The sequence below is a fragment of the Setaria viridis genome, chromosome 5 (assembly GCF_005286985.2).
Source record: "Setaria viridis chromosome 5, Setaria_viridis_v4.0, whole genome shotgun sequence".
NCBI classification, from domain to species: Eukaryota; Viridiplantae; Streptophyta; class Magnoliopsida; order Poales; family Poaceae; genus Setaria; species Setaria viridis.
In genome coordinates, this window is record NC_048267.2 from 16,364,194 (window position 1) to 16,375,242 (window position 11,049).

Consider the following 11,049-nt stretch of genomic DNA (forward strand, 5'->3'; position numbering starts at 1 on the left):
TTTCTCTATTCGAGCTCAACGGGTAAAATCTTATTTTTCTTTTATTTATTGTGCGCCCGATTGTGTGTGCCATAGATCGTGAAGTACCCGAGGAGGAGCCTGAGGAGGAGTTTGACCATGAGCCCGAGCTCGAGGACCATCACCGCGAGCAAGAACTCCCGGCCAACTACGAGGACGGCAAGTCCAATTTCACCCTTTGATGCATATTTATCCTAATTTTTCAAACACAACCTATTGGTCTGTTTTACAAAATTGCATATTGTTTTACTACGGATAGCCACCCCTTGATTGCTATGAACATTGCTTGATTGTCGTATAATTATCTCTAAATATGGTTTGCTCTATTTGGATGGTAATTACCGCTAGAATGCTTAGGATCTTGCTACTCAATTCAATCATGACTACAATGGTTTATTTAAATAATAAATGTGGGAGTGTTTTCAAATGAGAAAAATGGGTTTTCGGGAAATAAAGGAAAGAGATGCTTAGATGAGATGGATGGGTATTTCTTGTGTGAAATGCCAATAAGTTGCGCTCGTACCTTTGTGGTTGAGCAAGGTTGGGAGATATCCATCTTGTCACAGTTAAGGACCGAGTTGATGTGCCATCTTGCCTAACCCAACTATCGTGCAACCACTTGACCGTTGTGTGGGCGGCGGCTTAGCATAAATCCCACTAGCTGGTCTGTTAGCCATCAGGAGAGCTGGTGAGCAACGGGAGATCATGGAGAGGGACTAAAAACTGTGTGAACTTAGATCCCGGTTAAGATCTTGTTGGTAGGTCGTTAACCCCTTGGTTGCTTCCGTGTTAGCTAGTCAGTCTTAGCTAAGGTGGGTAATGGCTTTGTTAGGATTTGCACCGACACTAAGGTGATCGTGCTGCGGTACCCTACTTGTGGGTAAAGTGTACAACCTTTGCAGAGTTAAAATCTATCCGGGTAGCCGTGTCCATGGCATTGGACGAGTTACGGTTTGGACACATAACTAGTGTTTGGGTGATGGATGGTTTTCATGGTGTGAGTTGGATTTTGGAAGTGTCCGACAGTTGTGCTGTGAGCTACTATGGACGGGGAGTCCGGTAGCATGAAAACTTGGATCCTTTGTGTAGGATCAACCCCATCTAATGATTTGGTTACTAAAGAAAATATTTTATGAAAACCCTTTTGAAAATGAACCCTTGCATGTGTTGAAAAATCTAGCTTTATGGCAAATAAACCCGAGCCTTATTCTTGATATATCCTGTGCATATTCTTGATTGTATCCCCCTTCATGGATGGGGTTAGACTTGTTGAGTATTTTTGTACTCACCCTTATTTTGTTGCTCCAGAGGAAGACCTGGACTTCGTCGCCGAGGATTTCGAGTAGAAGGTCACTTCCGCACCCAACGCTGCCTGTGGTGTTGGCCTTTGCAGAATGCTTCCGCTGTCGATTAGTTCCGATTGCAGCCCATAGTCTGACTGGACTGCAACTTGGATCTGTATCATTGTTGGTTTGTTTTTCCTTGGGGTGTGGCTTGCCCGCCCACTCCTTCGGGAGTTGTACGGTTTTTGAACCATCTGTTGAATAAATGTGTTATCAACCTCCTGGGACTGGTATTTGTATCACATTTAGTCTCTGCTGATGTGGGGACGCTTCAGCTCCCTTTCTCCCCGACCGGCTGCCGCCTCTCTCCCCGGTCACTCCCACTCTTCGGGCACACCCCGGCCGGCTGCTGCCTCTCTCCCCGGACACGCCCTCTCTCCCTGCGACACCACCCCCTGCTGGCCTTCTTTCTCTCCCCACTGGCCTCCGGGCCATCCTCCCTTCCTCTCCCGCCAGTTCCTTCGAACAGGGCCACCCCCGACGCCAGCCCGCGATGGCCTCCCCCGGCGCTAGCCTACCAGCGGCGCCTCCCCGCGACGGCCTCCCATGCCCACGCCCGGCGGCGGAGCTCAAGCTCGCCCCGGCTGGCCGCCTTTGCCTCTCCCCGTGCGCCGCAACCCAGTTGCAGTTCGACCTAGATGCATTTTCAACCAAATGCCGGTTAATATGGGTCGAAACCGTTACAATCCAATTCGACCTCCAAACCCAACACACCCTTACATATGCAAAGACGTATATTACCTAGCAGTTCTTCTCTTTATTTATAGCATGGGAGATTTAGGTGTAAATGTATGATAAAGTAGCCAGCACTTCACACTAATTTACAGAGAGAACTTGTTCTCAATCTCTAATTGTTGGGACCAAGAGGTCATCGTGGCAAGCAATCTCCTCTAGGGGCCTATGCATGGTTGCGCAATTGGGCACAAACAAATTTTGGCAAGACAATATATACTTTAAAAAAAACAAACCGCATGAGAGATGCCCACTCTACGCAAAAAATAATGTAGAGGGACAAATTAAAAGTACGCACGGCGTCTAGCGTTATCACAGCACATTAAAAAATGTTGCAAGACGCGTACGAGGTGCTTAGCCCCTGTTGCCACACAAGAGGATGCCTCCCCTTTTATCTTGAAGAAGACTTGCTGTGATGAGGGCTCTTTGAGACAACACAAACTTTTAATATTGCTTAACCGTCGTCATTAGTACAAGGTATCATCTAGAATTGATCGAGAAAGGGGTAATCAGTGTATCCCACAACCGCATCGGAGGTGTAGAAGGTGCTCCTGTCATACTTGTTCAGCCCGGCGTTCGTCGCGAACCGTGCCGGGAGGTCCGGATTGGCGAGAAACAGCCGCCCGTATGCAACCAGATCGCTGTATCCCTCGGCAATGGCGGCGTTGCCTTCCTCCCGATCATACCCTCCGCTAACAATGAACGTTCCATGGAATGCTCTCCTGAACGGCATCAGCATGTGCGGGAAGGTCAGCTTGCCGTCGTCCGGGTTCACGCGCATCCGCGGCTCGACCATGTGGCAGTAGAGCACGCCGAGCGGGTTCAGCGTGTGGCCGATGACACGGAGGGCGAGCACCTTCGGATCGGAGTCGCTGCAGTCCATGTAGTCCGCGAACGGGGAGAGGCGGATGCCCAAGTGATATGCACCCACCTCGTCGGCCACAGCAGCGACCACCTCCGAGGTGAAGCGGCACCGGTTCTCCAGGCTGCCCCCGTAGACATCGTCCCGGTCGTTGACGCTGTCCTTCATGAATTGATCGAAGAGGTAGCCGTGCGCCGCGTGGATCTCCACACCGTCAAAGCCTTTTATTCAAAAGAACACCGATCAAGTGTTCTCACTTACAATGAGCCAGGCCACATTTTGTGGAGGTTCACAGTGCGAGCATCACGTTGAGGTTAATCACCTGCTTTGATCGCGTTTCTAGCAGCGATCCTGAAGTCGTTGACGATGTCTGGTATCTCCCCTGTTTCCAACCTCCGAGGGACCGGGTATATGTCGGCGCTCTTGTCCGTGCTCGAGATCGGTGCTTGCCCATTCGGTTGCCACTCTGTCCAAAACCAAATTGCGCATGTTAACACACTACTGCTACCTTTCTCCTACCTGCACTCAACGGAACATGGTAGTAGAAAATAGAAATCGATCATTCGGCACAGCGTACCTAGCAAAGAGGCCCGGCCGGCATGCCAAATCTGCGCGAAGAAGACGGCGCCCTTGGCGTGCACGGCGTCGACGACGGGCTTCCAGGCCTCCACCTGCTCGTCAGTCCACAGCCCCGGCACGTCAGGGCTCCCGCGCGCGGTCTCCGACACGGCGCATGCCTCGGAGATGAGGAGGCCGCCCGGCGTCGCCCGCTGGGCGTAGTAGAGCGACATATGCGCCGGCTGCGGCACGTTCCCGTACGCCCGGCACCTCGTCAGCGGCGCCAGCACGACCCTGTGCGCCAGGTTGAACTCGCCCATCTTGTATGGTGTCAGGAGCGGAGGAGGAGCCGATTCCATCTCCTTCTCGCTACGGAATTTTCACCTTGAGGATATACAGTGATCGAGGGCTGATGCTGCTCGATCAGCAGCTGCACCGTTATTTGTACAGATGTGCTGCCGTAATAGCAGGCGGATTTGTGCTTTGCCTTGTTGCGGTTCCGCTCGTGGATTGCATACCATAGGTTCCATCCATCGAATTGTCGCTTCACGTGCCACTGTGCCAGATGCGCCGGAGCCGGCTCGATGAATAGGACATGGCTGTCCAAAAGCACCAACCACCAGGTGTTGTCCATCAGAATTCAGACACGTCGTACGTGCACCAACTGGGCTTGATGTGTGCCTCACATGCGGCCATCCCTAGCACGCAAATGGTCCCGTCCCTTGCACGCAAAGGGGCACATGGGAGCCGCCGGCCGGGAGCTAGAAACACTGCCGTGGCCTTGTTTAGTTCCCAATTTAGGAGTGGTAAAATTGGCATTTTGCCATAAATGCGCAACTGTAGCATTTCATTTGTATTTGTGAATTATTGTCCAAACATTGACTAATTAGGCTCAAAAGATTCGTCTCGTAAAGTACAACAAAACTGTGCAATTAGTTTTTGATTTCATCTACATTTAATACTCCATGCATGTATCGCAAGTTTGATGTGATGGGGAATCTTCTTTTTGCATAGTGTCAAAGTTGCGATTTTGGAGGGAAGTAAACAAGGGCAAAGAATGAAGATGGCTTTGGTACCGTCTCTAGCAATTGTGGCGGCAAATTTCGTGGCAGACCTGGAGATGACCATCACAGCAGCTGAGAATCGAGAAGGAATAAGCAGGTCCTCAGGGTTTACCAGAGATTGACTTCCTCTAGTCTTTCAAGAAACTTGTACGAAGCCGGCCAACCTTTTTGTTTCTGGTATGGGATTAGTAGTTTGCAGTTGCCTCTTCCCCTAACCAATCGGAGGGTGAGGAGAGGTTAGAGCAACTTCAACATATCCCCATTCCCCTTTTCAACCATAAAGAGATTGGAGAGTACAAAAACCCCTTCAACAGATTCCTTTTCCATTCCTCTTTCCCATTTCTTTTTTCTCAATCCCCTTTATCCCCCTATCTCTCCCATTTCTAGAGGGGAAATCACCCCACCCCCTTTCCTCCTCCTCTCCAACCACGCGATCCACTGCCTACAAGATTTCTTGACCACACGATCCGTCTCTTATCTTCCCTGTCTTTCCTCTCCTTCCCCCGCCACCTCCGACTTCGAGTCGCTAGCCATCCCGATTTGCTCTACCTCCAAGTCACCACCACCATCAACCGACACCCCCTCCCGCCTAGAGTTGTCGCCACTGGCCCGCCCTCAGCCGACCATCCTAGCCCCACCCCACCCCACCCCCAAGAAAAAAACTCGAGCTACCCTGCCTCCGAATCGCCGCCAATCATCCGGGCCCCTGCATGCTCGAGCTCCCACCCCACTGTCCCTCGCCCGAGCCACCCCCTTCTCGCGCGCCACCTGCATGCATGGATGGAGGGGCCAAGCACCGGCGCCCTACCATCGTGGCCCTTCCGCATGCGCGAGCGAGGCCAAACGCTCGCCGGCGAGCCCAACCCGCGCCTCCTTGCGGGCCAGCCGCCACTCGTCGGCGTGCCCTGCCGTAGCCGCCGTGGCGCGCCACGTGCTGGCCCTGCCCAGGCTGTCGGCCGCACACTTCTCGTGCCCAGCAAGAAGAGAAAGGAAGAAAGGATAAAGATAAGAAGGAAAAAAAGAAAAACTAATCATGTCATTGACATGTAGGTCCCATGTGTAAGAAAAGTTGGAAAGGAAAAAGGGGATTTGTTGCAACAACTCTCCCCAATATTGTGAAAGGGAATTCCCCTGTATATATGGAGATAAGAGCAACTCCAAAAGAACCTTGTTTAGGGAGAAAAAAAAAGAAAAAGAGAACTCCAACAGCTCCCCGTAACTTCCCCAAACTATTCGCGATGCCAAAACAAAGTCCGTCACCGCGCATATTTGCAGGATTTTCCCCCTCCCCCAATCGGTCTTCCCGCACGCAAGAGAGAGTCTTCCGGTGGCGGGGCGCACACACACCCCAGCCATTGCGTGCACACCAAGAAGAATGCCCATGACAGCACCAAGAAGGTTCTGCTGAACGGGGGAAGCGTCCTCCCTGCCCACGGCGCCTTCCTTCTCCCGATCCCAATGGTGTGGCCTCCCTCACCCCCACCTTATCTATCATCATTGTCTCCCTCACCCCCGCCTTCACTCTCCGCCACGGCAGCACTGTCAAACTTGCTGGTTGCTAAGGCACACCGCTGGTTCTAATTTCTTTTCCTCTTTCCTGATTTGTGCTTGCTTGTGTGCCGCTGGTTGTGCTACAATCTGTGCTTCCTCTTTTGGATCCGTTCTACTGTGTGGAGAGGAGCTTGTGATTTGAATCTTGTGTAAATCAGAGTAGCAGAGATCGAGTTTTTGACAAATAGAATGGATATTGGCTTCTTGTTCTTGGTCTGCTAGGCTCTGAACTTTTCAGTCTCCTGCCTCTATGTTTCTAGTGCTGGCGACTACTCTTGGATTGCCTTTTTCAGTTCTGATTGCAGATTGCCTTTTTCAGTGCTAGATCGAAGTCTATCCTTGCCTGATATGCTACAGCTGCAACTTGAAAATTCATTTCTCTCTAATTTGATTACCTGCTGCTTGTGCTAGTCTTTGTTTTTTAATTCATGCCATTCAGCGACACCGGTCAACAAGGCTTTGAGCATCAGTTTTAATTCATGCCATTCAGCGACACCGGTCAACAAAGCTTTGAGCATCAGGTTTCAGGTGTCATTGAGCATCAGGTTTCAGGTGTCATTTTCAAGTTACAGTAAGCAATCATTGCCTTGGTTAATTAACTACTTGTTTTGGCAATTGTAGTTGAGATGAATCATTCTTTTGCTCTCTAATGAGCTAGTCAGTTCACACACAAGCTACCAGTTTGTCCCTGATTTGCATTGCAGCTAGTTGCTTATTTATCTAAATGAACAGATAGCTTTTCACTGCATGTCAGGTAAACTGAATACATGAGCCAACAATTGTGCGTGCATTTGCATGTGTTGCAACTGCAAGTCTTCAGCTGAGCACTTCTATTGGTGTTTTGATGGAAGTTTATCAGTGCATGTACAAGCCACCAGTGATGTGCAAATGGCTCGTGATCACGAGGGGGAGGTGCATGCGTGAGGGGCAGGTGGTCAGCCCAACTAATGGGCTCAATTATGATGATGTGGTTTGTTTTAAATATTGAGGGCTAGTTATTAGCGATCTGCTGTGGGTTGATATGTTTTTAAGGAAAAATTTTTTTAGAAGAACCCCCAATACATAGTTTTGGGAAAGAACTTTTTAGGGTACTATTGGAGTTGCTCAAGGAGGAAGGAAGAAATCAATCTGTTGGAGTTGCTCTTACGGGTGTGCTCACACCTCCTTTGTGCTCTGGTAGTTCAGTCCGTGTACACACATTCACGGTTCGACTACAATTTGAGCATAAGAGTCTGTGTCGTATAGCTTATACATCTTCAACCTAGTAACAACCTAGCATATACACATGTAACAGGCCCATAACTAATGGCCTACAAACCATATGCAACGGGTCTTCACTCCTTCCATCCGCATGTGTCTTTTCCTTGAACAAAGTAGATCTAGACGCAATAGAGGATAGGACAACAGTAGGAGCATATGAATCTAGTTGCAGAGACTCTTCACCTGAATAAAGATGAACTGTGAGCCTATCATCATCTGGCCAAGGTAGAGATAATTTTTATTGGTTCTTGTAGCTCTCTATGACATTTGAACAGGAGGGGCAAGCGCCTACTGATTAGATATATTTAATATAAATGAAAGGATTAACAAGAAAACAAAAAACAAGTAGGTTCAGAGAAGGAAAGCAAGAAAAGAAGAGAAAGGGGGGCGGATTACAGGGCATTGAGCCAGGCTTCCATGAGAGCAACTAGAATGGGTTTAGTTCTAAGTAAAACTAAGGAAAATTTAGCAATGAATTTCCTTTTGCAATCCTCCACCAAAGGACCTAAATTCTTGAATATCCAATTGTTCCTGGTCGTCTAGATACACCATGTCATTAGAATAATTATTTTCATGAAGAAAGGCACTCCCAATTGCTATTTGATACGTTTGAAGATTTGCAAGACCGGCCTTGTTGTCACCACTGAGATTCCAATTGATTCCCAACAAGCTTTTGCAAAATTGCAACGAAGGAAGAGATGAGCTGCAGTTTCAACCTTTGGAGAATACAAAGGTCACAGGTGTATGAGTCGAGGACCATTCTTTTCCTCCTAAGGAGATCTCTAGTGTTATCTCTATCTTTTAGAACCAACCAGAAGAAAACTTTATGTTTCATTTGGCATTTGGATTTTCAGAGCCAGCGAAAGGCTAGATGGGTGCTTTGGTGACCAATAATTGCTTTGTAGGCCTTTGAAGCTGAGAAATTGGCATTGCCCCAAAGGTAGCTCCATTGATTGGCTCATCTTTTTGATGAAAGTTATTCAGAATAACTTGTAAGTCTCTGAACTGTTGATGAGCTTGTATGGTGAGGGGGAGGTGAAAGTTGCTAGAAAGAGAGCCCTGGCTTGCAACGATATCAAAAGAGACATTGGGATTTTTGGCAAAAGAAAATAATTCAGGGTATTTGTGCTGGAGAATCTGATCATGCCATAAATCTTGCCAAAAGAGAACCGAGGCACCATCCTTCACTTAACTACAGCTATCCCTTTGAATGTCTTTAGAAGCTTGACTATATCTCTCCACAAAAAAGAACCTTTCTTTTGAACTCTAGGAAGGCATTCGTTTGGATAGTAGTTATCCCAACCTAGTTGTACCCAAGGTATATTTGTAGGGATACGAGGTAGGCTACACTAGTGCAAATCAAAATTTCTACCGCGTATAACCAGGAAGAACTGCCGTATAAGGATCACGGGATTACCACTCGACGCACTACTGGTGCGGAAGATGTAGATATGCGTCAATGCAGTGAAGACGATCACGTAGTCGTTCGTAGTCGATCAACGTAGTCGTACGTAGTCGATCACGTCCAGCAGCTCCTCAGCAGCTCGTCCACGTGCACAGCAAGATTGCCTCCGGTACCGTGGCTCGTCGTCGGCTCGTCGTGGCTCGTCGGCGGCTCGTCGATGGCTCGTCCAAGTGCTGCAGGCGCAACACCTCCAAGGTATCCACACGTGCAGGGAGGAAGCGTCGCAAGCCGGACTGCTAGATCCGCGAGTTGCAACAGGCGAGGGCGTGGGAGGCGCGGCAGGTGTGTTTTGCCAAAAGGTGTAAACCCTAGGGCGCCCCCACCCCTCTATTTATAGAGGTTCCTGATGGGCCTCTGGATCCGAGGCCCATTAGTACTCCTAAACCTAATCCAACTTGGATCAGATCCGAATTGGGCTTCCAGCCCCTTAAGTGTGTGACCCTATGGGTTCGGATACGTATAGACATGGCCCGAGTACTCCTACTCGGCCCAATAGTCGGTAGCGGCCTCTAGCAAGACGTGCCAACTCCTATACGCACACGAAGATCATATCAGACGAACCATCACAACATAATATACATGCTATTCCCTTTGCCTCACGATATTTGGTCTAGCTTCAAGCCGACCGCTCTTTCTCGATCCTGTGATTCGGAATCCCTTTGTAGGTTAACTCTTAACCGTACGTAGCATGGCCATGCATTTTCGGATCCGATCACTCGAGGGGCCCAGAGATATCACTCTCATCAGAGAGGGGCAAATCCCATCTTGATTGACCATGTCTCATAGCATGCTTCTTGACAAACCCGAAAGCTACCTTTATAACTACCCTGTTACGGCGTAGCGTTTGATAGCCCCTAAGTAGGTCGATCCACATCTAGAATACATGCGACAATCTCAGGTCTAAGGACAAAGCGTATATGTTGTTTAAAGAGAGAACTACTTCTCGTGTTGGGTCAGTCCTAACACATGTCTCCACATGTGTCCACATTATTAGTTCAACATCTCCATGTCCATGACTTGTGAAACATAGTCATCAACTAATACATGTGCTAGTCTAATATTCATGTGTGTCCTCACATGAACTCCGACTAGGGACAACTTTAGAATAACCATACAAGTAAAGAGTTTCACATACAATTCACATAATTGCAAATCAATTCAAGTAGCCTTTAATGGATATTCAATGAACACAATATACAAATCATGGATACAAATGGAATATCATCATCTCTATGATTGCCTCTAGGGCATACATCCAACAATATTGGCTCTTGTATAGAACTTGTGCAGGAACTTGAGCAGAAGAGAAGCATTGTGCGCAGATAGGTTGATGACACCTAAGCCCCCTTCTTTTTGAAGGCAAACAAACCATTAGCCAAGCAGCTTTGGGAGGTTGCTTGGAATTAAGATTAGAGTCCTTTCAGAGGCAGTGCTTTCGGTATTTGTCCAATTGCTTGATTACTTCCTTGTGCAATTTTAGTGTACAGCAATAGAACACTGCTGAGGAGGATAATACAGAATTCACCATTTCAAGCTCCCCCCCTCGGGAAAGAAAGACAGATGTAGTTAGCCTCCTCTCTATTCTCTAAACAAGAGGTGGGAAATCTTTGAGCAGGGGAAGTCCTAAATAAGTGAAAGGCAGGCTATCCTTTATTTATTTATTTTTTTAACATTGCCAATATTTACTTTTGCATAACAGTTTTGATATTCAATATTTTGAAGAATAGTTTCAACATCTTACTATTACTAATTAGAGGCTCGTTTTGAAGCCTTCACATGAAGGTATATAGGATCCTAGGTGGACACTTTAGAAAAAAGAGATAAATCCTAAAACTTTATCATAAAAAGTAAAACTATTGACTATTTATTCGTAGACTCAAATCATCGTAACCATTGGATCTATTATGTTTTCTAAAAAATTACCAATCTCTTCCATTATATGAAATAAATTATAGTAAACCCCTAATCTTCATCTAAATTACCTACTTATGCCATTATACAAAATAATTTCAAATAACTTCCTAAATTTACTTCCAAATTGCCCACCACTAACATTATAAGAAATAACCTTACGTAACCTTTTAAAATTACTCACATATTCTATTATTAAAAATATACCAAGGTACACTGGTATATTATTTTAATTACATATTTATCACATTCTTGTTTAGAAAATGTAATAATTAAAGTATATAC

General features: G+C 47.2%; 1 protein-coding gene and 1 long non-coding RNA gene across 3 annotated transcripts; one reads left to right on the forward strand and one right to left on the reverse strand.

The window, feature by feature from the left end:
- Positions 1 to 2,518: 2,518 nt before the first annotated feature.
- LOC117855795 (12-oxophytodienoate reductase 1) lies at positions 2,519 to 4,134 on the reverse strand. The gene is made up of 3 exons (XM_034738179.2): positions 3,533 to 4,134; positions 3,278 to 3,421; positions 2,519 to 3,176 (listed from the first exon to the last, which is right to left on the reverse strand). Exons 1-3 carry the CDS (start codon positions 3,870 to 3,872, stop codon positions 2,578 to 2,580), a joined length of 1,083 nt encoding a protein of 360 aa, XP_034594070.1. The 5' UTR covers positions 3,873 to 4,134; the 3' UTR covers positions 2,519 to 2,577.
- Positions 4,135 to 5,666: 1,532 nt separating this feature from the next.
- On the forward strand, positions 5,667 to 8,532 carry LOC117855176 (uncharacterized). Of its 2 annotated transcripts, none has more exons than XR_004640466.2 (2): positions 5,667 to 6,699; positions 6,865 to 8,532. It is a non-coding gene; the product is annotated as an uncharacterized lncRNA (long non-coding RNA). The 2 variants fall into 2 exon arrangements; XR_004640465.2 differs by having other exon boundaries at positions 6,883 to 8,532.
- Positions 8,533 to 11,049: the final 2,517 nt, after the last annotated feature.